This window comes from Staurois parvus, unplaced genomic scaffold (assembly GCF_062004578.1).
Source record: "Staurois parvus isolate SC_StPar_1 unplaced genomic scaffold, SC_StPar_1.0 ptg000498l, whole genome shotgun sequence".
NCBI classification, from domain to species: domain Eukaryota; kingdom Metazoa; phylum Chordata; class Amphibia; order Anura; family Ranidae; genus Staurois; species Staurois parvus.
The window spans coordinates 9,264,168-9,292,161 of record NW_028318294.1 but is presented as its reverse complement, the minus strand read 5'-3'; the positions used below and the strand labels follow the sequence as shown (position 1 = coordinate 9,292,161).

The following is a 27,994-nucleotide window of genomic DNA, read 5'->3' as shown; positions in this document are numbered from 1 at the left end:
TAAACTAAAAACTAGTGCCATTCTATTCATACTCTTCATACCTCTGACAAAAATTCTAAGTAAATTTGATGACTTGACAAATGTCCATTGATAGTACTTCAAAATTTGATTTACTTGTAATCTTCAGATAGAAATGTCTTTGTTCAAGAAAAAATTTCCATCCTGCTCTTTCAAATTTTCTTGTCACTGAGGTCGAAAATGAATGTCAATTTGGCTCCTATAATAATTATAAAAGTGAAAAAAATGTTCTTAAAATGAACAATATTGGACACAATTTTACCAGTATATGGTCAGCTTTAACATGTCTATGTGCAGCTAAGGATATCAATCAGTGGTATGGCAGCCGGGCTGCCCCTAATGGCTGCAAGAGAGAGGAGTAGACCATTAACACCACATAGGAGTTAAGTGGGAGCTGCTAGCACAGTACACTTTATACCATAGATAAAAAATCTTCAATATTATTCTGCTCACCTCTCTTTCTATTTGATGTGATATCTGTGATATTGGGGAACTTAACTCAGTGGTAGTAGCATTTTCCAGTGAGTCCACAATAGTCAGAACATTGTTTCAGGGCTTGTTGGACTATTTTATTTGAAAATAAAGTTCCTTACATCAGGATTCCCTCACAGGGGTTTCAGCTTCATGCAGCATTCAAAACCAAAAGAGGAAAAGGACAAAATAATACCAAGCCTTATGGTTCCTACTCTTTACAGCACCATTGTTCAGGTCCTTTGCCTTGGTCCTCTAGACCAACTAACAGCACACCTATGCTAACGTACAACAGTTGTAGTTCCCTCAGCAACTCTTTAGTTGCAGCTCCCTATTGCATGGGCCCATACCCTGGCCTCCCAGTAGGAAAATCTCCTGAAAAATCTCATCTGGGACCTCTTGGCTTTTGCGTGGAGCACACTTGTCCCCTCACAGGGGCGGACTGACCATTTGGAAAGTTGGGCACTGCCCGAGGGCCCGGGGTCAGTAGGGGGCCCCATGAGATGCCCATGGTACCTTTTTCATAGGCTTTTTTGAGTTTGGGCAAGGACACAGGGGCCCCATGATCCCCTATTGCCCGGGGGACCCATGAGGTGTCAGTCTGCCCCTGTTCCCTCAACAGGCCCACCTGTCTCCTGGCTGGAGTCCCAAGCTAAAGCCAGGCCTGTGATTTTAAAACCTGTGGGTGCCTGGACACTCACCCTGCCAGTCCCCTAGTAAATCCAGACACTGAGTTGGAGGTCTTTGAAACTTCAAAACCTAGTCCAGGAAATACAGTACAAAACGCAGAAAAAAAGCAGAAAAAACAAAACTGATAATCAGGAGCCTCACATTCTGCAAACCCTGTGTCACGTTTGACTACTTTTTCACAGTGGCAGTGCCACGCATATACTCGTCACCGACTCGGCCCGTCACATACCTTAATAAATAGTTTATAATCTGGACTTGGTAATCTAATAGGTAAATTAGCCACAGGAACCAAAGGAGCATAGTGTATATGTTGCCTGCTATGTAGTGGCAACCGAAGAAAATTTCAACACTGTTTCCTTAGGAACATTTCTTTGAAAATTGCAGATAATAATAGACAACTAACAACTATAGAAAGTCTACCTTAGCAACAAACCAGATTACAAGATTTCTGTATGGACGCAATGGCCACTTTAAAAGTCTTTACAGACTTAACAACACATAATGGGCAATGGATATTATGTGCAGAGTGTATTATTTCACCATCCTTCATCAAAAGAGTAAATTTGTCTGAACGATTCAGACACACAATTCAGGAATCCATACAAACGTGAGTTGTCAATTTCACAATTCTATACATGTTGGACAAATCAGCATTCCGAGTCAAAATGGTTGATTTCAAAACAATATTCTCTTTACTAGTGCAAGGATATTTTAAAATAAAGGTCAACTTTTACGGGAAAAAAATTATTTTCAGGTTATTAATATAAACTGCAAGCTTTTGGCAGATCCATAATTTACACTGTTCTATATTTATCAAGAAAATAAATTCCAGCAAGCTTCTGAAATAAAGTGATACATGGGAGGGTCTGTTTATTATAATCACTAGATCACTTGATGTAGTAAGAGAAACCTCCCATTTTCAGCATCACTTTTGAGATTTAAAATTCTTGACCAGTATATCACTATAGAGGAAAGGCTCTCTATGTTAAACATAAAACAGCAATTGGGATGTCTAAAATTTAACCTCAACCTCTTTTGAGACCTCTCAGAAAAGCAGTCAACCAATTACAACTTAAAGTTCCATAATCAGACAATTCAAGATTAGTTTGGGTAACACAACAAGGAGTCTGAGGTTTTGACCTGGCCTTAAAATTCTCCAGATTTCATTCTAATAAAGAATCTATGGGATGTTTTGGAAAAACAATTCTGTTCCATGAACGCTGAACCTCACAACTTACAGGTCTTAAAGTGTCTACTACTTGTTGCCAGATACCACAGTATATCTTCAGAAGACTAGTGGAGTTCATGCCTTGACAAGTTATAACAGGTAGTCATAATATTATACATATGTATAAAAGTAGTGCCTGCACACTATCGGTTTACTAGATGGACTTGTGACTTTTTTCAACCAGACTAACTATGTAACTATGCAACTATGTTTGAAAAGGCTATGAGGAAATGAGAGTAAATATGCCCAATGTGAGGAGAATTCTCATCACAGGAACAAATGTCCCCATTGGAGAATCCCTCACCTCTTATTTTGGTGACAACTCAAACCTTTGGATTTCTTCTCACTTTCTGTCTCTTTGACAAGGGTCACCAGTGCAAATAGTGGGGTGAATCCCTCCCAGTGGGGACACATACAGAAGAAAAACATTTGAAAAAGGATCTAATCATTACAGACTCCATTCAAAACTAGTCCAATTGCTGCTGAACCTGCATTAAGGTAAAAAGCCTTCTTTTGTCTGCTCCCCTGATCCTCCCTCACAAGTACTTACCTCTACCCAATCAACCCATTCTCCATCCAGTGGTGTGCCCAAGAACAGTGGTGCTGTGCTCTCTCTCCCTCCTCACTAGACTCAGTGGCAATAGTGGAAACCATTGGCTTCTGCTGATGTTAATCAAATCATCTAACGAGGGAGCAGTAGCAGGGCCAAGCCGCACTGTGTTTCAATGGACATGCAGAGCTCGGCTCAGGACTGATCCCTCACATGTGCCAGGTAAGTATGACATCTTTGTTATTTGTAAAAAAAAACAACAACTTTACAATCACTTTAACGGATAAAAATGGTAAAAAAATAAAAATAAAAAGAGGCATATTTATTACTGTATATGAGGCCTGACTTAAGAGGGTTCACTCTCTACATCAAGGTAGAAAACCTTCTAAAAAAGCAGCTACACCCCTCAACCCCCCTTATACTTATCTGAGCTCAATCTTGATCCTGCTCTATGCACAAGAACAGAGGCTCTCTTGGCTCTCTCCCTCCTCATTCGCTCAGACACAGCAGTGGGAACCATTGGCTTCCACTGCTGTCAATCACAGCCACTGAGGAGGGAGCTGGGGGAAAAGTTGAGCTTTGCTCTGTGTGTATCATGGATGCACAGAACCGGCTCGGAAGCAAGCATGCATGAGTGTGCCCATAGCAAGTGGCTTCCAATGGGGGTACTCGGCTGGGGGAAGGGGCCAGGATAACTGGTGGGGGACCCCAGAAGAGGAGTATGGAGGCTACTCTGTGCAAAACCATTGCACAGAGCAGGGATATATGGAATGTTTGTTATTAAAAATAACAAATATCCTTTACAATCACTTTACATTGACATGCATTGGCATTCTTTTTTAAAACCATTGTGCTATGTCAAGGTGCACTTTTATGGTACACAGCAGGAGTCAAAATACATAATTTTTCTTTCTTTAATGTGCATTGCAGCATGTTGTGCTGTGTTTGAATGGAGCATGTTCCATTTTTCACAACACATTGGCCTAAACTGAGCTTACTGAACGCATGCATATGGCATGAATGGACCCTAAAGCCTTAGCCACTAACATTTTTCTGTGAACATACTTCACAAATTGTAATATTCAGCATGCATTTTGAAGACTGTCGGTACCTGTAAGATGTCAGTAGATATAAATACAGTGTGGCATTAAAATAACTCTGATACACATAGAGAATTTTATCTTCCTATACTCCTCAAAATAATGTGAAAATAACTGGATACTTTTATTAATGGACATCAACTGCTGGAATGTACAAGTGATAATACAATTACTTGTTCAGTCTGAAGAGATGCAGTGTAATAGAAAATAACTTACACTGATTGGAGTTTATGATTTGTATGGCAGCAATCCTAACACATAAATACAAGTTATTTGTTCGATAATACCAGATGTGTATTCATCTCTTATTATATATGACCACTGAGAGTACAGTTTTGTTAGAAGTTTATACACAAGTCTGATATAAGCTGGCAAAAAAAGCAAAATGGCAGTTTTCTGGGCAAAATGAAATATGCCATATGTTTCATGTAAATATTTATAGAAAGATAAATTAATATTTAACTGCACTTGTTATGGTAGAATATTTTTCCTATGAATGCTCATTTTATCGAGTCTCTCTGTTGGAGACAAGCAGAATTATTACCATGACATGCTCCTGTTTAAAGCTTATGTGTATTTACGTATTTGAGTGCCATGGATTTATTAAAAGTAAAATATCTTGTGGATGGGTCTGTTCCACACTGTTCATCTACAGTATGTCATCTGTTATTGGGTTGTGTTTCTGTCTTGGAAAGAGAGGTCCATCTCCAATGTGTGGCATACAACGCAAAAATTCTACCAAAGTAATTTTTCTTGAGTGAACTTGACCTAGTCTAAAATGTTTCTGAGTGTGACGGGAGTGACTTTTGGGGGTGAGGGGACCTCTGTATCATCTTCCCAAATTCCCATTATGTTTAACCCACCCTGTACCTGTTTAGGGGTACAGGGTGTGAATGTCCCAGTATTGAGCATCTGTGTGTTGTCCATTGTTTGTTCTATGCCATGTGCTTCATCCCATTGTTCTGTGTCATGCTGACCAGCAAACTATTATAGGATGTACTGTTTGTGTATTGGTGTGGGGGTTGGTCAATGCCCTTTGCCGCATGGCTGCATCCCATTGTTCTGTGTCTTGGTTGGATGGGGAGGGGTGATGAGGTGTTTCCTGCCTATACTGTAGCCCTTCCCACTGATGGGGCGGGCTGATGAGGTGTTTCCTGTCCCTGGTTGTCTTTCCCCACCCTCTGTATAAAACATGTGGTTTGTGTAAAATAAAGGTAGTTGGCTTCCTGTTTTAAGAAGAGCTGGGTGCTGTCTATTTCCTGAGGGATTTCAAGGGTGTGGTCCGTGGATGGTGTTCGGACAGGGGAAGCTGCGGTATAACGGAATATACCCAAGTGCGGTCGGGTACCGGTTCCGTTACACTGAGCTAAGGCAGGTACCTAGTTCTCATGTTAGTCTTCAGATCAACATACATAGTAACTCTATAACTCTGTTCTGAGCTCCAGCCCTTTATTAGAATTGGTAAGCTTACAAATGACACGTTGTTTGTAAGCTGTTTGCCTATTCTAATAAAGGATTGGGACTCAGAATTGGGTGCAAGAGTTTCTATTATCTTGACACAAGTGTATACAAAGTCTATTTTAGCACCAGTGATTCCCTTTTGGAGGAGACAACTAATTTATTGCACAACTTTCACATGGGATCTTAAAGTGACCTCCTCTTTAACATATAGCCAAGAAAAAATTAAGTCTTGCTCCTGCACATGCTAAGCCCCACCCTGTCAATCAACTATCAAATGCCAATGCCTCTACTGTATACTGAAATGTGTTAATGTTACAATTGAATGAAAATGAGCGGGGCCTAATCTCAAAGATTAGACCCATTGTCCTTTGTTGACCTATGATCAAGGGGCTCCAGTGACACAATAGGGGTTATTTACTAAACCTGGAGAGTGCAAAATTTGGTGCAGCTCTGGATAAAAGCCAATCACCTTCCAGGTTTTATTGCCGAAGCTTAATTTAGCAAGCTGAAGTTAGAAGCCGTTTGGCTACCATGCACAGTTGCAACAGATTCTAAGTGCACCATTTTCAGTAAATCTACCCCCATATCTACCAACATAGATAGCTACCCATACTCCAAGTTGTCTGAACCTCAGCACTGCTGTTACTTTAAACTTTTTTTTATGCCAGGTCAGGTCCACCCAGACAGGAAAGAGCATTTTTGCATGATCTATCCCTTGAAGCAAATCTGTGTTTTGACCATTCAGGGCAAGGCAAATTGCTCATTATAATTCGATCCCCACAAGAACTTACACTTCTTCTTTTTACACATCGTTGCTCCATTCAGCAGAGTAAATACTCAGAAAAAAATAAAGACCCATTACCACTTATGTGTTGCAGAGACAGTGATGCACCTGATTTATATGCTGTGGGGTGCCATTAAGTGCAAATGGAACTCTAACGCACTGTACAGTAAAGGGCAACTCAATGATTTTCATCACAATGCACATACCTCTTGTCGCTACATTGCTAAAAACATGCAATGTAAGGCACTGCAAGGGATGCAAAAGTGTGGATCAAGCCTAATACTTCTAGAATAGGGAAAGCATGTGATTCATTTCCCTCCCACATGGCAATACTGGTGTATAGCGATTGGATGCTCATGGAATCCACATTGGGGGCAGGGAGAGAATACTACTGAAGGGAGTGGTAGAGGAACGTAATGAGGGTCAGTATGTGCAGCTGAGTAAGGTCAAAATTATATCAACTTGTTGTTTTTTCCTGCATGATTAGTCCACTTTAATAACTCTCTCCCTATTGACCTATAATTATTTTCCCCTGCTGCCCCATTATGCTTAGGAGAGCATGAAAAGACAGCCAACATTTCATCACTTTTTTTCTCCTACAAAAGAAAATGTCCCTCCAACTCTATAATGCCACTTAGCCACCCAGAAATCAGTGGAAAATGTATCCATGTTTTCCCGACTCTGGACAGCTGACCTCGCTGCAATATCATGGTTACAACTCCAAATGAAATTGTTGATTGCATCTTTTGGCATATGTCTTTAAAACTGAATATTGCTAACAAAGTTCTAAAGAGTTAATTTTTAGTTTTAGTAACCAATAGCAATCAATTAAAATTCACTCTATAGGAGTCTGACCAATACTAGCTGGATACTGATTGCTTGTTATGGGTTACCGCACTTGATAATTAGCATTTAAAATTACTGCACTTGAGAATTTGCATTTAAGATTAATTTGCATTTAAGAACTTTTTATTCAATAAGACCAATAGTACGCATCAGAGTACATAGTGTAAAACAAAATTTAGACTTCTTCACCAAGGGGAAATATTTACATTTTCATCAATAGCTACTAAGTTCTTCCTTGTGTCTCTAGATGGAATGCATTAATGTCTTGACATGGTTTAGCTCCTTTGATCGTAAAAACCAAAGCAGTAAATATGAACATCTGTCTAAGGGGGTCCAAGTGGGTGTACTATAAAATGGTTCATATATATATATATATATATATATATATATATATATATATATATATATAAAAACATTCATACATATACTGTGTGTGTATGTATATATATATATATATATATATATATATATATATATATATGGTGTGGCAATTTAACTTCAGGAATGGACTGTAAAAAAATGTTTGCATACCTTTACACTAGATGACATATACAGATGACATTCTTTCTGATCTTTCTAATTCCCAAATCCTCCATCAGAATCTGCAGCACTATTTCCCTGTTCATGTTCAGTTCTTCTGCCATCATTAGGACAATCAATATTTGGGCGGCACAGTGGCTAAGTGGTTAGCACAACTATCTTACAGTAAATGGGCCGTGGGTTCGATTCCCGACCATGGTGCCTCCTGCATGGAGTTTGCATGTTCTCCCTGTGCTTGTGTGGGTTTCCTCCCACACTCCAACGACATGCAGGTAGGTTAATTGGATCCTGTCTAAATTGGCCCTAATATGTGTATGAATGTAAGTTAGGGACCTTAGATTGTACACCCCTTGAGGGTTAGGGACAGATGTGAATGTACAATATATATGTAAAGTGCTGTGTAAATTGATGGCGCTATATAAGTACCTAAAATAAATAAATAAATATTTGATCTGAGGGTTCACACTGTCCACAATTGCATCTGTCCTTTGTGTGTTTGGTTGCCCACTTCTTGGGCCATTGTGGACATCTTCCCACCCCTCCTCAAAGTACATATGCCATTGAAAAACACTTGATTTCTTCATTGAATGTTCACCACGAGCCTGTTGTAACAGAGCTAAAGTTTTACTAGCACTTTTGCCAATTTGCACTCAAAATTTGATGTTAATCTGCTACTCCAAATTCTTGTTATTCATTTTCGGCCAACTGTGCAACACACACCCATGTAAAGACAGAGTCAACTGGTCTACAACCAAGGTGAGTGCAAGTTAGAGCATGTCAGAGTACATTTGAGTGTGAACAGGGGCGGACTGACCATTTGGAAACTCGGGCACTGCCCGAGGGCCCGGGGTCAGTAGGGGGCTCCATGAGATGCCTCTGGTACCTTTTTCATAGGCTTTTTTGAGTTTGGGCTAGGACACAGGGGACCCATGATCCCCTATTGCCCAGGGGCCCCATGAGTTGTCAGTCCGCCCCTGAGTGCGAATCAATACGCTACATTCTGAGCATTTTGGAAATTAAATTGTCACACCTCGTATATACTATATAATATATGAAAGAGCGCTATATATATAAGGTCATATTTATTTGTAAGTGATTGATGTCTCTTCATACTTATGAACTTCCATTAAAGACATCTACACTCACCAGCCACTTTGTTAGGTGCACCGGTTCAACTTCTAGGTAACACAAATCGCTAATCAGTCAATTATATGGCAGCAACTCAATGCATTTAGGCATCTAGACATGGTGAAGATGACTTGCAGAAAGTCAAACTGAGCAATCAGAATGGGGAAGAAAGGGGATTTAACTTTGAATGTGGCATGGTTGGTGGTGCCAGACGGGCTGGTCTGAGTATTTCAAAAACTTCTGATCTACTGGGATTTTTACGTACAACTATCTCTAACGTTTACAGAGAGTGGTTCAAAAAAGAGAAAATATCCAGTGAGAGGAAGTTGTGAGGACGAAAATGCCTTGTTAATGTCAGAGATCAGTTTAGAATGGGTTTGAGATGATATAGAAGACATGCTATCATGTCAATATGGAGCAAATTCTCTAAGGAATGTTTCCAACACATTTTTGAATCTATGCCATTAAGAATTAAGGCAGTTCTGACAGCAAAAGGGGGTCCAACCCAATACTAGCAAGGTGTACCTAATAAAGTGGCCGGTGAGTTTATGTTAATGTAAGTTCAATATAATACCGTGGCATATGTGTCTCTTACATCTCTGTTATAGTGGGCAGATAAGAAAAAGGTTGCTTGTATTTATGAAGTTCTGTCTAAATGACTGAAAGATGAGTGACTTTCTCAATATAGTGAACAGTAATATGCAGTAAACCATGAAAATTCAGAAAAGCAAAACTAGCAGATCAAAATATATTTCTTTTTTTATATTACACACATCATCTGCCAAAAGTAAATGATACAAAAAAGGGTGACACATATAGATAATACGAATAGGTGAAAATGGAGAATATACATTAGTATAGCCAAGCCATAGTTGACAATATTTTGAAAAAAAAAAAATATGGCAGAACAGTTTTGTTCTTCAGATAAAAATAGAAGTGCCACAAGTTGTAATGGTGACCTAAAGGTGGGTTTGATTTTAAGGGAATACAGTTTTCTGTGACAAACTTTTCCAACTAGATCCTTTATTGTTAACCAGTTGTTATTACCATTTTGTGCTGCAGAATAGTCGGATTTCTGAAACAGGAATCAGAGATGTTTCACAGGCTTCAGCTCGCTCTTAGTAACACTGTAATGGGCTGTCTGAATTATGGCTGAATGGGATACCAGAGAAATAAGATTAAAATACATCTTGATACACTTGGGAAATTCAACCTAAGTGCATGATAGGAACAAGGGTAAAGGAAGGCTCTTCAGTGAAAAACACATTTCAAACCAGCATCCAGGCAGCCAGCTTTTTTTGCAAATCCCAAATCTTCTTGTTAACCACTTGTGCGCTAGAAGATTTTCTATTCAGCATTGCTCTACTTTAACCACTTCCTGTCTGGACACTTTTACCCCCTTCCTGTCCAGGGCAATTTTCAGCTTTCAGCGCTATCACACTTTGAATGACAATTGCGCGGTCATGCAATACTGTACCCATATGAATTTTTTACCATTTTTTTGAGACAGATAAAGCTTTATTTTGGTGGTATTTATTCACCGCTGGGATTTTTATTTTTTTTACTATCTAAATGAAAATGTCCAAAAATTTTGAAAAAAAAGTGTTTTTTTATTAAAAATTTTGCAAATAAATAATATTTCATCATAAATCTTGGCCAACATTTATTACATTATTTTTTTAGTAAAAAAAAAAAATCCAAATTAGTTTATAACCAAAAATTATAATTTTTAAACATTTTTTTTTACATTTTTATTTTATTATTTTTTATTTTAATTTTTTTTTTTACATACTGTCACCCTAGCAGTACAGTGTCACCATGGTGACACTGTACTACTTGTGGGAGGTGATGAAGATTTTTTTTTTTTTTACACTGATTGCTTTTACACCCATATAGGATGTAAAAGCAATCATTTCTCTTTCTCTCTGTCTGCATTCTTGCAGTCATTGAGAAGTACTGAGTGAGCAGTGATTGGTCACAGCTTGTCACATGGTACAAGGCTGTTCTGAATAGCCTTGTACCATGTGACCTCTGTGATCATTCACAGATTTCAGACGTAGTAAGCAATGATGTCACAAGTGACATCTTGCTTACTACTTTGCATGTGATCACTGATTCGCCAATCAGTGATCACATGATCGGGACCTCGTACAGAGGTCCCGTCCGACGATCGGTGTTTCACTGTGTCTGGAGGACACAGCGGGCACTGGATCGCGGTGGTGTGCGCTCCCAGGGAGCGTGCACAGCTAGAAAAGGCGGGTGCCGTTTATGAACGGCAACCCGCCCCTGGAGTGCCACGGTCCTGCCGTTTATAAACAGAAGGCAGACGGCAAGAGGTTAACTGGCAGTTGCGTGGTCATGCAACACTGTACCCAAATCAAATTTATACAATTCTTTTTACACAAATAGAGTTTTTTTTTTGGTGGCATTTGATTACCACTGAGGTTTTTTTTATTACCATTATTAATTAAATAAGAAAAGACAGACATTTAAAAAAAATGTTTTACTTTCTGCTACAAACATATTCAATAAAAAAAAATAAAATAAAATAAAATTTCTTCATAAATTTTGGCCAAAATGTATTCTGCTGTATGTCTTTGGTAAAACAAAAATATCAATAAGTACATTGGTTTGCATGAGAGTTAAAGCGGTTACAAACTATGGCATAGATACTGGAAGTGTATTAATTTTTTTATAGTAGTAATGGTGGAGATCAGTGACTTATAGTGGGATTGTGATAGCGTGGCAGGCAATCTGACACTAACTAACACTTTGTGGGAACTCACTGACATTTCCAGTGATACTATACAGTGGTTAGTGCTAATAATATATGCTGTCACTGTACTAATGACACTGCTGGGAAGAAGTTAACATCTAGGAGCAATCAATAGGTTCACTGTGTGCCAAAAAATGTGTAATGTGTGTAATACTGTATGTGCTGCTGTTTACTACAGATTGATTTGTTTCTTTTCCCTGCTTTAAAGGGAAAAGTAACAAAGTGATCTTTCCTCAAGTAGAGAGCTCTGTGTTGTTTGTCAATTTGTTGATTCAACACAACCAATCAGCTGGTCCCAGTCATGAATCATTGGCTGGGATCTGCTGATGAACTCCTGCTATGTCAAATAACAGTCGTCAGGCGGGGATTGCATACACCCAAAACCTGGAAACAGGCAGCAACCTGTATGAGTTGCCTCATTGCAGTATATGTACTGAGGTAGGTATGCAAAAGGTTCAAGTTGAATTTAGTCCTGTCCCTCCTATCTCCGCAGCTTCCCTGAAGGACAAAAAGCCTATCCATTCTATTAAAGGGCCAATAGGGAAGCTAACTTTTATAGAAAAGTCAACATTTTCCCAAAATTTCAGCTGATTTATACTTTAGTATATTGCTCTTTTCCAGATTCATTTTTCAGGTCAACCTCTTATAGTCCAAGTTTGTGAAATATTAATTGGCTTTATTTGTTACCAAGAATTGCATTTTAGATTAGTTCCAAAAATTTGCGGTGTTTATGTTTTTGGTAGTTTTGAAGTTAACAGTGTAGGGTAAAGTGACAGTGATTTTTAAGGCTTTGCCCTTTTTTGGGACCTATCAACCAATGAGCATAAGTAAGTTGTGATGTTTAATGGTATAGACATAAATTTGAGCCAGTGGGAACCTAGCGGGTAATTTGAGATAATCACAGCACTGAAAAACCCCAGGGCAAAGACAAAATAATTGAGTCTAATTTTAAAAATACTTTTTTAGAAGTAGAGCATGAACTGGCAAATACGTAAAGGAATTAAAAGGATATGAATTTTGGAATGTATTGCTGTGCTTTATGGCAGAAGAATACATCCATGAAGAATTCCATAATTTATAAAGAGTTAGTCAAGGATTGGCTGTAAATTTAGTTTGAAATATTACAGAAAACTTTTACTTTATATCATATTTGACCGGTTTACACTGAATCCTTATATGACCCAGAATTCTTCAATTATATTTAAAAGAGTCTGTCACCATCTATCATACAATTGGTGTATAGTGATATTCAAGCTCCCAGTTGCTTGACACATAGTCCATGTAGCGTTGATCTCAGTTTGATAGTTGACAAATCTGTTAAACATTTAAAGTAGAGAGTTAGAATCCCTGCCAAAGGAAAAATGTATCACTAAAATAGGTACCTGTTCTAATTTAAGCCTGTAGATTCATTTTAAGTGAATGTATTCAGGATATAAAACTGTCTTCAAATGCAAAGCTCTGTAGGACGTCCTATAGCTACATTCAGTCTACAGAGTCAAATGCATTTGAGTTGTCTAAAGATTACAATTCTGCATCTACAGTTGGTATGTAGAAACTATGTAGAAGGTGAAACAGATTAATTAATATTTGTATTTTTTTTATAAAACACACATCACCTGCTAAAAGTAAATGATACAAGCAAGGGTGAGAAATATAATGTATACAAATATGTAAAACATGAGAATATCCAATAGTATAGAAAAGTCATAGTTGAGAAAAAGGAGAGAAGCGCTTCTCTCCTTTTTCTCATCTACAGAAGTTGCTACAGCTTATTTGGAAGCCTTGCCCTCAGTGCCACATGGAATCCTACGTTCTTCATACAGTAGCCACTAATACCACGATCACCCCATAGTACCATTTCCCAGGACTTTGCAGTGTTTGCGCTGTTACAACCCTTCCTCATTTTTTCTAGAAAAGTCATAGTTGCCAATATTTTGAAAAAAATGCCAGGAATGTTGGTTTTGCTTTTCATGCAAAAATATTCAGCACTGTTGGGGCTGTGTGATCTATGAACTGTGTGTGAAAGTACAGACTGGTGCATGTCCAGTAATGTCCTGCAAGTGGTTAGGGTGCTGGAGAGCTTCACAGCTACTAGGAGGGGATGGAGCTGTCCAAAGAAGAATCTGCTGATCAGAGCTGTGCAGAGCATAGGAAGAAAAGAGCACATGTCACCAATCTGTATACTGCTGAGCCTTAGGAAACCTGTAACTCTGCTAACCATGTGGAACTATAAGTCACAGAGAAGGCCTTCCATGGTGACTGCAAGTCTATGGTGTGACATTCATTGTTACAGAGGGAGGGGGAGATGGCTGTAGGGCTGGCTGTAATGCTCTGATAGGGGTACCCACAAATTGGGCTTGAGCATCGGGTGGAGCTACAATCATCACAGTCAGTAATACAAAGTCGCAGAGAAGGCCTTCCATGGTGACTGCAAGTCATGGTGTGACATTCATTGTTACAAAGGGAGTGGGAGATGGCTGTAGGGCTGGCTGTAATGCTCTGATAGGGGTGCCCACAAATTGGGCTTGAGCATCGGGTGGAGCTACAATCTTCACAGACAGTAATAAAAATGGTCTTCTAATACACGACAGAACCACAGATGAAAATGAGACCAAATGCTTGGAGGATTTCATTAGGCTTCTTTATGTTGTGGTGATAATTTCTTAACTCACATGCACATATGTGGGAGTTACATCACCTTAAGCAAGCTGGCCGAACCCAGAAGAAGATGTTTGTGTCTGCTAGGGAGCTAGCAAACATCACATCACTGGAGGAGAGATTGCAGAGTTTATTACTATTATTTTTCTTTAATGTATTTACTCTAATTATTAGTTTATTACAGTTTAGTTCTACTTTCTAACTTCCTGTGCACTCTGCCTTAGCATTTTTTCCAACTATATAGACTACTGGACAGCTTCCCACATGTTATGGATCTGAAGAGAGGGGGAGGTGGTCCTGTCCTAGGGTGGCAATGCTTGTCCTCCATATATAGTATGATGATTGAGCATTGTCACCCTAGCATGGGAAGTGTGTTACTGGAAGGATAATGGATAAAAAGCCTGTAAACTAGAATGAATGCAGTCCCCACATCTACAGATTAGATAAACTGCAACATATCATTATTTTGTCCTTTGGCTTAGATACACTTTAGGCAGCCTGTTTCTTTAACTGTAGTCATTCTTCACCATGATTTCAGTGAAAGAAAAGTGTTGCCCATGGAGAATACTTGAGGTGTAAAGGCTAAGTTTGGATCAAACTACTGTGCCTGTGAAATGTGATCCACATTCAGATTGCTTTTAGAGGCATTTGATAGACAGCCAGAAGGCGTTATGATGCCTCCTCATTCCTGTTTTAACTCTGCAAATGCTGCATTGTACAGGGTCTTGTGCCGTTTTCAGCATATCTCCTTTTGCTTGACTGGGTCATGATCAACAGAATTGCTGCCCAGCAAATTCAACAGGAGTGATAGTTTTTGCTGAGGGTGCAACGCAAAGTATCACAGCCCCAGCATGTGAACACCGCCGTCTGCTGCCTTTACAGCTTAATTGGGAGCAAGCCTAAATGAGCACTAAGGCACAGGCTGCCTGTTTGGCTTATGCTGAGATACTTATTATTGTCTGGTATTCTATTTTTACCACTTGACCTCTAGAGGATTTACCCCCTTTCTGACCAGGCCATTTTTTGCGTTATGGCCCTGCGTTATTTTAACTGACAATTGCGCGGTCATGCAATGCTGCACCCAAATGAAATTTAAATCCTTTTTTTTACCATGAATAGAGCTTTCTTTCAGTGGTATATGATTGTCTCTATGAGCTTTTTATTTTTTGTGCTATAAAAAAAATATTTTTGACTTTTTGCTATTAAACAAGTCCAGTGAAAAATGTTTAAAAATCAAATTTTATCGTAAATATAGGCCAAAATGTATTCTGCTATGTCTTTGCTAAACAAAAATCCCAATACGTGTAAATTAATTGGTTTACATGAAAGTTATAGCATTTACAAATGGCGGTATATGTACTGGGATTTTTTTAAATTTTTTACCAGTAATGGCGGTGATCACCGACTTGTAGCAGGACCGTGGGGCTGCAGGACAGTGGGACTGTGGCGGGCATTCTAACGCTGGGGGGGGGGGGACTGACGTGGTGTCAAAGACATCCCCAGTTACACCAATACAGTGATCAGTGCTAAAAAACGCACTGACACTGTACTAAGGGCACTGGGCAGGAAGGGGTTAACATGTGGGGCGATCAAAGGGTTAACTGTGTGCTGTGTGCTGTTTTACTGTATGCTGTGTGTGTGTGCTTCACTGTAAGCACACTGCTTTGCATGGCTCTATTATGCAAAGCCATGCATAGCAGTGTGCCCGAGCTGACAGGGGAGAGATCTGTATTGTTTACTTACAGTTCTTTTCCTCTGTCAGTAATGCTCCTCGTTCACCAGGTACCGACGAGTAATCACTGGTTGGGACCAGGTGATTGACAGCCGAGGCCGCGAATTGTATATATACGTGATTTTGCGCACCCATGCCGCAGTATTACTGCTATAGGGCGGACGGGAAGCGGTTAAGAAGACACGTAGCACCCTCCTGATTAGGTTGCTAAGAAATTTTAGTTTTTGGCTTCTGCTGTAATCAGAGAAGAAGTGATTGTTTGGTTTGGTCAGTTCAGGGCTAGACACGTTGAGAGTTCTTTTCTCTAGAAGAAGCTTCTACAACTTGGGTTGGGAGAATTAAAATATCCAGCCTGAATATTCAGCAGAGCCTAGCTAATTCCTGGAGAGGTGTGCCCAGATGGTGGCTGGGATGCTGATAAATAGTCTGGAGCCCAGAAGAGATGCTCTTTTTTCCCCATGTGAGGATGGATCTGTGAGCAGACAGGAGGGGGGCTGCTTGCCCCTGGATCCCTTGGGACTGAATATGGCACTATTTTACAAGAGGCTGCACATATCGACTGTATGTGTATCAGGATCTTATGATCCTGATTCTTAAACCCTTCCTCCAATTTGGATGTACATACCCTCAAATTAAACTGGAGAGTGTGCACTTTCAGCCCATTATATAACTATAGCTTGAATATATTTTGATAAATACCTGAAAAAATCTAAAATTGTGCCTGTGTCCAAATATATATGGACCTAACTGTAAGTGGTGTCTTCTGTCAGGGCTACATTTTGTTTGGAATATCCAGCAACTCCCTAAACCCTTTTCAGGTTCTACTAGCAAATAAACGTTCAAAAGACAATCCCTAGACTGATTACTGAGCCAGAGTGGATGGACTGTTGCCATGTGCCTGGCTGTCTTACACTCTTTAAGGAAAGAACCTTAAAGTTTCTATAGCAGTCCCTATGGCAGTGAGCACTACAGACACATACAGTGAAAATGTGATCTGTCAATTCAGTGAAATGTTTATAGTGTAAGGATATGCCTAAACATTCTATTCACATTTCATCTTATCAGGTAAATGTTCCCTTTGCTTATTTTCTGATTTTAAAATGACTTTCAATATTAATAAAACTTGATTATTTTATTATAAATTGTGTGATGCCTTCAAAATCCCTCCATGCTTTTGTAACTTCTTCCCCTTGCTTAGCTGTTGGTAATTTTTTTCTGATAAATCAACAGCTACCATTGAGTGTCTGTTTAGAACAGAAGAAAGAAATCAGCTTATTTAGATAGTAACTATGATTCTAGGCACATTAAACAATTTGAGTTATGCTTTAATATTATTAGTCTATCTTTTAGCACAATCAGCCAATTTAAACATGTAGTATTTTTTTTTTTTAAACCCCATTTTTAAATTGGTTACCTAATTTAATTTTCTACATTACATACTTTGAGTTTCTCCCTCCAGCAGCTGTAAAATGAATAACTGGTTTGCCACATAACCCTCAAGAGCATTTGTACACTACTTTTTCTATACATTTAATGAACTGCAAAGAAAAAAAAGTATATAAATCTTCTGCAATAACCAGTGTCTAAAAATACCCACTCAGCATCTCTTTGCAGCCATACATGAAAATTCCATGCATTATAAGTACCATGTTAGTGCAAATGTTATTTCTAGGTTCTACTGATGGATAATTATACATACACTGGTTTTTGTAAGGCCTGATACCATGGTTGTAATTATGCAATAGTCCCTGTGGTTGACACCTCTTCTACTAGATAATTGCTCATGACATTCTGCTGAAAAGCAATAACAGAGGTCACGGGCAAAGTAAAGAGTTGAATTCAGAATCCAGGAGGGATAGTACCTTATAAAGGACACTGTTGAGCAGAGCAAAACTGTTAATTTGTTAAAGTCTTACAGTATTTTGTAGAATGTAAAAAAAAAAATCAATTCAGCAAGATACCAGTGATTTGTGTGTACCTGTAAATACAATTTAAAGAGGTGCTACACTTTGAAATGCAAGACAACTCATCATTAAATGGCCCCTCTTTAAAAAAAATAAAGACAAATGTTCATCAGAGTCAACCTTATAAAAGCAGTTATAGTTGCTGATCTATTAAAAAAAGCATTACACCAGTAGATAGATAGATAGTTAGATAGATAGATAGATAGATAGATAGATAGATAGATAGATATACACACATACATATTGCCAAAAGAATTGGGACACACCTCCAAATCATTGGATTCAGGTGTTCCAATCACCTCCATGACCACAGGTGGTTAAAATCAAGCACCTAGGAATGCAGACTGCTTCTACAAACATTTGTGAATGAATGGGTCACTCTCAGGAGCTCAGTGAATTCAAGCGTGGTAATGCGATAGGCTGCCACCTGTGCAATAAGTCCATCCATGAAATGTCCTTGCTAATAAATATTCCACGGTCAACTGTTAGTGGTACTACAACAAAGAGGAAGCAACTGGGAAGAACAGCAGCTCAGCCATGAAATGATGGGCCACATAAAATGACAGAGCGGGGTTAGCGCATGCTGAAGAGCACAGTGCGCAGAAGTCAACAACTGTCTGCAGAGTCAATCACTAAAGACCTCCAAACTTTGCGTGGCCTTCAAATTAGCGCAACAACAGTGCTATGATAGCTTCATGGAATGGGTTTCCATAGCCAAGCAGCTGCATCCAAGCCTTACATCACCAAGTTGCAATGCAAAGTGTCGGATGCAGTGGTGTAAAACACGCCGCCACTGGACTCTAGAGCAGTGGAGACATGTTAACTAGAGTGACGAATCATGCTTCTCTGTCTGGCAATTCAATGGATGTGTCTGGATTTGGTGGTTGCCAGGAGAATGGTACTTGCCTGACTGCATTGTGCAAAGAGTAAAAGTTTGGTGAAAGTGGGATTATGGTGTGGGGTTGTTTTTCTTAGGTTGGGTTTGGCCCCTTAGTTCCAGTGAAGGGAACTCTTAAGACGTCAGCATACCAAGACATTTTGGACAATTTCATGTTCCCAACTTGGGGATGGCCCCTTCCTGTTCCAACATGACTGTGCACCAGTGCACAAAGCAAGGACCATAAAGACATGGATGAGCGAGTTTGGGGTGGAGAAACTTGACTAACCTGCACAGAGTCCTGACCTCAACCCCATAGAACACCTTTGGGATGAATTAGAGTGGAGACTTTGAGCCAGTCCTTCTCATCCAATATCAGTGCCTGACTTCACAAATGTGCTTCTGGAAGAATGGTCAAACATTCCCATATAGACCCTCCTAAACCTTGTGGACAGCCTTCCCAGAAGAGTTGAAGTTGTTAAGGCTGCAAAAGGGTGGGCCAACTCCAAATTGAACCACCCTATGGACTAAGACTAGGATGCTGTTAAAGTTCATGTGTGTGTAAAGGCAGGCTTCCCAATACTTTTGGCAATATAATATATATATATATATATATATATATATATATATATATACACATGTTATAAACTTTAATCAGTAACCAGAACTAACATCAAACGCTTATAGATTACCTTTAGATTTTTCATTTCACTTGCTGACCTACTTACATTGGAAGGATCATATTTGGAGCTTTTATATAGCAATACTACCTGGTAAACTGTCGTTTGAGATTTCCAAGATAAAAAACGTTCACAGCATGTATTTCAAAACATAACTTACATCTGACATCTGTTGATCTGCTTAATGTTAATAATCATTTAAAGAAAAGCTGTGCTCCTTAGTCCAATCAATAAAAGCTTAATAAAACCTTGCCTTTACATCTATGGAAAGGTTTATTCATGATCAATAATTGTAATAAAATAGTCCTTACATCTTTCAAAAAATTGATAAACCTTTACCCATGGTAGCAGTTAAGATGAATACTCCCTTTTGAAGGGCCAGATTTACTCAAGTCAATATATACTTTAATAACAAGTTATTAAAGTATATTTATGGATTTTTTTATGTCCTGAGTGTACTTAGTTGCTTGAAATGCCATAGAAAAAAATATTCTATATTATTACAATTTATTGATTTATGTCAATAAGGGTACCAATCACTCTATTTACTGCGCTTCTTGTTTTAGTATGAGGGTGAGAAAGATTCATATATAATTGAGGACTTTAAAATTAAATTGTTGAATGACAGAGAGATAATTGCAAAAATGTGGAGTTTTATTTGTTGTTTTCAATATACTAATATTATTCACATGAGACATAATATATCCAAATAACTTTATATTTTGCTTTTACTTTTTGTAGACCAGTCAGTAACGTATTATAATTTATAGGGTGTTATATGAGAAGTATGGTCACTTTGAGAGTAGATACAGTTTATATGTGTGACACGTACACATAATTTTTAATATATGCATTAGACATTAACCACCTCCTGCCCAGCTTGTTATAATAATATGGCCAGGCGGGAGCACCTTTATTTTGGGAGGACATCATATGACATCATCCTACTCGTGCACTTTGTGCGCACTTGAATCGTTGGTCTGGCCCTGACCAATCACAGCAATCACATGTCAGTTGTACACAATGACTCTGATTCATAGCCGTTTATTTTGTGTTATTGTGATTTATGTGATTAGCCACATAGTACAGGGGCCAATCCTAGCAAACATGTACCATGTGATAGCTGTGGCCAATCAAAGCTATCACAATAGTACACAATGGCACATGAATGGATGCCCTTCATAGAAATGATTGCTTATAACAGTGATCAGATCATCACTAGTAATAGGCAAGCATAGTGAAAATAAAATAAAACCTTGACTACCTCTCCAGAGCAGTACATTGTCAGACACACCAGTCATATGATGATGCTGTACTGCTCTGGGGACAATATGTAAAAAAAATGTGAAAAAAACACATATTAATATGCTAATTTTTACATTTTCCAAAAAAATTGGGACAAAAAAATTACAACTTAAAACAATTCACCATGCCTCTTCCTAAATACCTTAGAGAGTCTATTGTCCAAAAAGGGGTTATTTTGGAGGTATTTGTACTGTATATTAGGACTGATCAATTTTCAAATTTCACAAAGACAAAATGTAACTAGGAATACTAAAAGAGGAGTTCCATCTGAAAAAAAAAATAAAGGTCAGTAGCTACAAAAACTGTAGATGCTGACTTTTAAAATACAGCCACTTACCTGCCCCTCAATCCAGCGGTGTCCTCACCACCGCTGGTTTCACCAGCCGTGTTCTCCCCCTGGCGCTGGCATCTTTAGTGCGGGCACCCGGCTGTGACAACTTGAAGCTTCACAGCCGGGGTGCCCACTGTGCATGCGCGAGAAGAGCTGCACTTTGTGAATGGCCCTGTAGTCTTCTGGGACCTGTCACGTGTCCCAGAAGACTACGGGGAGGGAGGACAACTTCTGCTTCCGATCACCTTAGGCGATCGCAGTGGAAGTGGGAGCGGGTACCTGTCAAATTTGAGTACCCGCTCCCCCCCTGCTCCCCAAAGATGCCAATCCTTAATGAGGAGTGGGGGACAAAGACTTAAAGCGGAATTTGCCCTTTTGGGTGGAGCTCTGCTTTAAGTATTCCATGATGTATTTTGCTAGACTTGGATAGAAATTATTTCCACTGTTGTCTTGCAAATCTGGTAAGTTCTTCCTTGTCTGTGTGGGTTTTCTTTAGATTATTCACTTTCCTCCATCAATGTAAAATATATGTTAGGTGATTTTTTATGTTTAGCCTGACACTAGTACTGTATGTGTTTCTGTGACCTTTAGAGGCATACAATACATGATTATAGGCAGAAACCCTCATTAAGCACCTTAAGTACCTTCTCCTAAGTATGAAAAGCTCAGCAATTAACTTGTGCACTTCCAGGCCAATCTCTACCACAAAACAGATATATAGTACTGTGCACTAGATACAATTTTCCATCTTAATTACATCATTAAAGACAATAAGGAATACACTCAAAGTCTTATGCATTTAAAGTGGTACACAGTTAAACTCATAAAAAAACACACCAGCTATTCAAAGTAAGAAAACAATGAAAAATCTGCTCCACCAGTAATTTAACAGAGTGGACTCTATTCAAGTCACATGTTTAAATATTTGAAGGGGCTTTTACTAGTTCCCCTTTAGTGGAGTGGTCCCGAAGCAGGTAAGCAGACTATTTGACTCCCAGTTAGCTGGTAGGATCCAAAAGCTTTCCCATTTTCCTCACCAAAATTGTTGGTGAATGAGACCCCCCCCCTTTTATGATAACTGGCCTAAAAAAAGGAACCTGCCAGCAGCTTTGTAAGATACTAACCTCTTGGGCACATGAGCATCATTCTCAGTTATGATAGGTCAAAGACAAGGATACAAAACTCAAGGTTCACTTATACTTCATATAAAAGTTCATTATATACTATAACTTTACTTCTTTATAAAGGTTATATCTCCATAAAAAGAGCTCAGTTTTGGGGACAGGACAAGGAATCCTAGTGCCCCCAACTCCACATTAGAGAAAGTTTGTTCCCCTCTATATGGGAGGTCCCAGTCACAGGCTACTTATATAGTTGGATAAAATAGTTTTCTTTAACTCTAAACTGAAGTGCTCTTCTCACTGTTTCCCATCTACCAACAATTTCTACTCAAGCTCCTTTGACCAAGCTATATATCAGTCCAACCAGGGTATTTTGAGTGACAAAGAGGATAGTCATCAACCACATGGTAGAACAACTGCCAACAAAGTCCTTGCAAGCACTCAAGAATACAATTCCTAAATCAACTTTAGCAAAGCTAAGATTTCACACATGTTTCACCTAAACTCTCTCTCTGGTGTTTCCCACACTGTGAATATGAACTTTTAACTCAATAAAGTTGATTATGGAATTGCATTCCTTCAATTTTATGGTGTGCTGCTGAGACTAGGATCAAGTAGGCATCAAAGAAACCATAAGAAACATACTTAGTTGTTTCAGGGGCCAGAAAGTGAACTGGATATTTTTAGTAGCTCACAAAGTGAATTGGGTTCACTGGAATTATCACTTCTCAGCCATATTGTTCTAAGCTTTGAGAACGCCCTGTGGGTGGGGTGAAACACGTTGACGTATTTCCGGCTGGCCGTCCCGGCGTCTGACTTCATTTCCGGTGAGTGGAACGCACGCCAAGCAGTGCGTTTCAAGGGGCCATCTTTGCCTAGTGAATGAGGCTGCATCTGAGGTCTGTTATCCTGCTGTATACCTGGCTGTGGGGTCTCTATACAGAAATTGGAAAATCATTTTTATATGAAAGAAAGATCGTTTTGCTTCAATAAAATGCTGGTTAATATCTACTAAAATGTGAGTGGTCTGGTTAAAATTCTTCTGAGATTGGAATTTATAACGGTATGGTATTTTTTTCTTCTTCCTGATTTTTTGTGGATTCGGTGAGAGGAGTAACCGGAGGAGGTTTCTATGTCTTAGAGGAGGCAATATTTGGAGGTTATAAAAAGGGGTCCAGGATCCCTTAATATCCCTGAAAGGCGTTTTACTCACCAAATATCTGGTGAGTGCGGTTCATGTTGGTTTTGCACTGGTGGATGGTGGAGGTATTATTGGCACAGAAGAATCCAATGAAAACACATTTTTTTCACGGGACTGTTTTTTGAATTTGTCACTGATTTTTTTCAGAAATTATTTTTTTTAAAAATCACTTTAATTATTACTATTTTTTATGTGTCACAATGTATTTTGATTAATATTATTTATGGGCTGGGTTATTTATTTATATTGCTTTGTGGGTTTTGCGCTGGTTTAAGTAGAAATATTGTTCTAAGCAGTGATGGTTGTTGCCCCTTACACATCAAATAATAGCCTCATGACATACTAAAGCTGCTCATAGATGGATTGAATTTCGTCTGGTTCAGCAGGGAACGGCTAAGTTATGAGCAATCGACAGAAGTCATCCTAATGATTGACTTTTTGTTTTTGTTTTTTTCCAAAACGTATTTTATTGAAAGAGGAAAGGCATATCAAGTCATTTACAGATACGTTTCACAGTCCGCGCATAGACAAAGTACATATCTTCCCATATAGCAGACGGGTCATATGTTGTAGGTTTAAAGTGTGATACATCTCGAGGCAAAATAGCAAAATATAGCAAATGAATATTACATACCAGCAGTTATAATGATTATATTGGGTAAGATAAAATAAGTATAATGAACAATGATCCAATGAGTAGGGAGTTCATGATTGACTTTTGTTAAGCGGGATGTTGGAAATGTGTTCATTCGATCACTGGACTGTAGTGCTGGTCAGTGTATTCTGATAGCAGAGATGTTCTAGTGCAGTAGGGAAGTGTGGATGGGGAAATCCATTATATATATATATATATATATATATATATATATATATATATTTTTTTTTTTTTTTTTTTTTTTTTTTTTTGATTGAAAAAAAAATTGCCCACCTATGGCCAGCTTTGGAAGGAGGGTTGGAAAGCCCAAGTCTTCTGGACTCTTCAACAAGCAAAGCTGAAACCAAGAGGTCATACATAATCCTAGGTCCCTCACTGTACCTGCACAGAAGCTAGGAGACCTTCTGGAAAACTCACGTGACTTATTGTTTTGCAATTGCACCATTTTTAACTTGAAATGAGAAACTTTAGTTCTTCTACAAATCAAAATGTACAAAATTGTAATAAATGGATTACTATGTATGTAATCCATATAACAGGCACATTAGCACTCATATTAAAAGTTTTCTGTTTATTAATTTTTTTTTACCTTAAATAATGGTGAATATTATGGATTTATATCTTATTTCAATCTTACAACTTACAGTGTGCTGTGCGACATCATTGGTAATTGTATAATATTTAAATCTATATATGTGTGACATTTATATGTTGTAATCTTAGAATCTGAACATTTTATCTTTGTGTTTCTTACCAGGGACATTTGTCACTAAGGTAACAGCCACTGACTCAGATGACCCAGTGTATGGAAACAGCGCTAAACTGGTTTACAGCATTTTGGAAGGGCAGCCTTATTTTTCCATAGAACCTCACACGGGTAAGCAAAAGTTAACATGAAAATATAGCTAATGTTATCATTATTATATGTGAATCAATTACCTTGCTGGGATTTTAGCAGCCTTCTGGATATATACACTCAGGGGTGTAACAGAGAGGTTCCATAGTACAGCATCATGTAACAAGAGGCTGCTGACCCAATACATTAAACACTGTGTAGTTTATCTGACAGAAGCAAATTTTTTATGTACCGAAGAGCATTGGTAGTGTTTCAGTTGTTTTTTGCTGTTTCTGCAAAATGTTGGAGACATTTGGAGACAAACAACATGATAGTCTTGCTAGATAAGGAAAATGTTACAAATTTTGTATTTCTTTTTGGTTTTGATAAACAAAATTACATTGTTAAATATAAATATATAAATATTTGGTGTGGTTAAATGTGTTAGACTACCTCTGGAGTCCATGGCAGGCACCTACTGCTACCTGGACATACAGTATGATTAACTAGCTGCTTGAGTATTACATTTTTTTTCTTTTAGTCAAAATGTTTTGTATGCTATGTTTTTAGCAAGTCGACTGCTTTACAGATGTTTAGTAAGCTTGTCTTAAAGTGAACCTGTATCCAGGCTATGCACATTAAAGTATTTTCATACTCTGATCGAGAACTTTAAAAAAGCTGTCATTCACCACTGTAGCTACAGGCATTGGTGATAAATTCATTTTCACAGTTCACAACAGAGGCTCTGAAATCTTGTCTCTCTTCCTAATGCTTTCTGTTGCTGCAGAATTTTGGCAGCCTGCTAGCTCTTTAATGTAAAAGTCCAGCAAGTACTTAAAAACTAACTGAAACTGGACTTTGGAGTTGCCATCTTTAAAGATATTTGAGAATTACTTACTTCACAGTATATGCAACTTGAGAGGTATTGGATGACTTGCTCTAAATCTTTTTTTATTGCTTGTTAAGAATATGTAAATGCTTTTCCATATTTTGGGCACCTTAGCCTTTTTTCTGAAATAAAAAAAAAATATTATTTACAGAGTTCAGTAGCACAAGCCTGAAACAGCAGAGTGAATCAACCCATCACCTTCCTCCATTTAAATGGGGCTATATAAGTCACTTAGACAGGGAGAGTCTGAAATCAATAAGCTTCTGGTGTATATAGTACACTCTTTAGAAAAACAAAAAAGCTTGTTGACTCTAGTGTGATAGGTGTATCCTGTATTAAGTGTTTGTAAAATATGTTTTTTATATAAAAATAGCAAATATAGAACATCTGACAAATCCGGCATTAAGATGGTATTTGCATTATTATTTTCTAAATTTAGCATGTCTAATGGAGTTTTAATATGCATCTCATGCTTCCTATTTTTTTTCTCTTGGCTGCCCACCCTACATCGGTAGCTGTGGACCTTCATGGATTTGCTGCAATGTGTCACCTTCATAATCCAGCTTGATTGTCAGTTTTCCTATACTGTAGGTAGCTTTAGCTCTGCAGCTGTAAATTTTCAAAAACAGGAGTTAACCTAATGTTTTATTGCCAATAGTTATTCATTCCTGAAAACATATGGGTTGAGGGAACATCCCAACTGTTAGGCCTGATTATACTTTTTTTTCTAAATGTGTTAATATGGTAGTAACCAGGGGCGGACTGACAACTCATGGGGCCCCCGGGCAATAGGGAATCATGGGGCCCCTGTGTCCTTGTCCAAACTCAAAAAAGCCTATGAAAAAGGTACCAGGAGACATCTCATGGGGCCCCCTACTGACCCCAGGCCCTTGGGCGGTGCCCAAGTTTCCAAATGGTAAGTCCGCCCCTGGTAGTAACATATATAAACTAAAATGTGCAAAGTGAAATGTAGAAGATTTAGAAACAGGGCTGTAATTTAAACTTAATTTATTTATCAAATCTGAAAATCAGTCCAATTTATAAGCAAATTATGCTGCTCTCTGATCATTAAAATATCTTAAAAAGTATGTTTGTTGTACCCTCCAAAATAGGTTGCTAGACTGCTTAGGTAAATTTAGTTATTTTGGCTCCTCTGTAATCAGGGGAGCAGTTTGTGATTGCTTTGGGCTGTTCTAGGTTTTACTGTTGCAGGTTTGATTGTTTCCCCTGCCTTCTGAGGGATTCTAGAATGTAGTGGGATGGATGAAGCAAATGAGCAGCCTAAATATTTATGCCATATCAGTCAATCCCAGGGGAGGGTGCCCAGAAGGTGGCCGAGGAGTGCATACTGTAACCATGGACCTAGCACAGTCTGGGTTCTTGTCCAGGAGGAGACGTCCTATCCTGAAGGGCTGTTGCCCTTCTAGGCATTCCAGCTGAAGTTCTACATGTACTCATCGAGGTTCCAGCTATGCTAGAGCTGGGATGCCTATTTTCCTTGAGGATTTTTAGAATTATTCAAGGAAATTCCACTGGGATTCTGGTCTGGAGAGCTCACAGGTGAATGTCTGGCTGATATTGAAAGGAGGCATCGAAAGTATCTAGGGACATTGTGAGTAAAGACCTGAGTTTAGGATCCTGGTGACTGCCCGCTGCTATTATCCCTTGTGCATTTGTTCCAGTGATTACTTGGATTGAGACCTTTCATATGATCTTTTTGTGTCTCAATCATTTACCTGTTACATAGAAGGACTGGGCTATGAAGCTTTTGACAGAATGTAGAATGTCTTTACAGTTGCAAGAAAAAGTATGTGAACCCCTTGGGATTACGTGGAGTTTTGCATGAATTGGGCATAAAATGTGCTCTGAACGTCATCTAAGTCACAACAATAGAAGAACACAGTCTGCTGAACATAATACACAAACATTAGATGATGCCATGGTTTAATTCAACATAACATGTAAACATTCACAGTGCAGGGAGGAAAAAGTATGTGAACCTTTGGACTTAATAACTGGTTGACCCTCCTTTGGCAGCAATAACCTCAACCAAACGTTTCCTGTAGTTGCAGATCAGACCTGCACAACGATCTGGAGTCATTTTGGACCACTCCTCTTCACAAAACTGTTTCAGTGTAGCAATATTCTTGGGAT

General features: G+C 38.6%; 1 protein-coding gene across 3 annotated transcripts in view; it reads left to right on the top strand.

Moving 5' to 3' along the window:
• The window catches only part of CDH8 (cadherin 8), a 632,421-nt gene that overhangs the window by 348,973 nt on the left and 255,454 nt on the right, over positions 1–27,994 (top strand). For all 3 annotated transcript variants that reach the window (XM_089689822.1, XM_089689824.1, XM_089689823.1), the window contains exon 4: positions 24,874–24,993. In XM_089689822.1, coding sequence (XP_089545948.1) covers positions 24,874–24,993 — 120 coding nt within the window. The remainder of the gene's footprint in view (positions 1–24,873; positions 24,994–27,994) is intronic.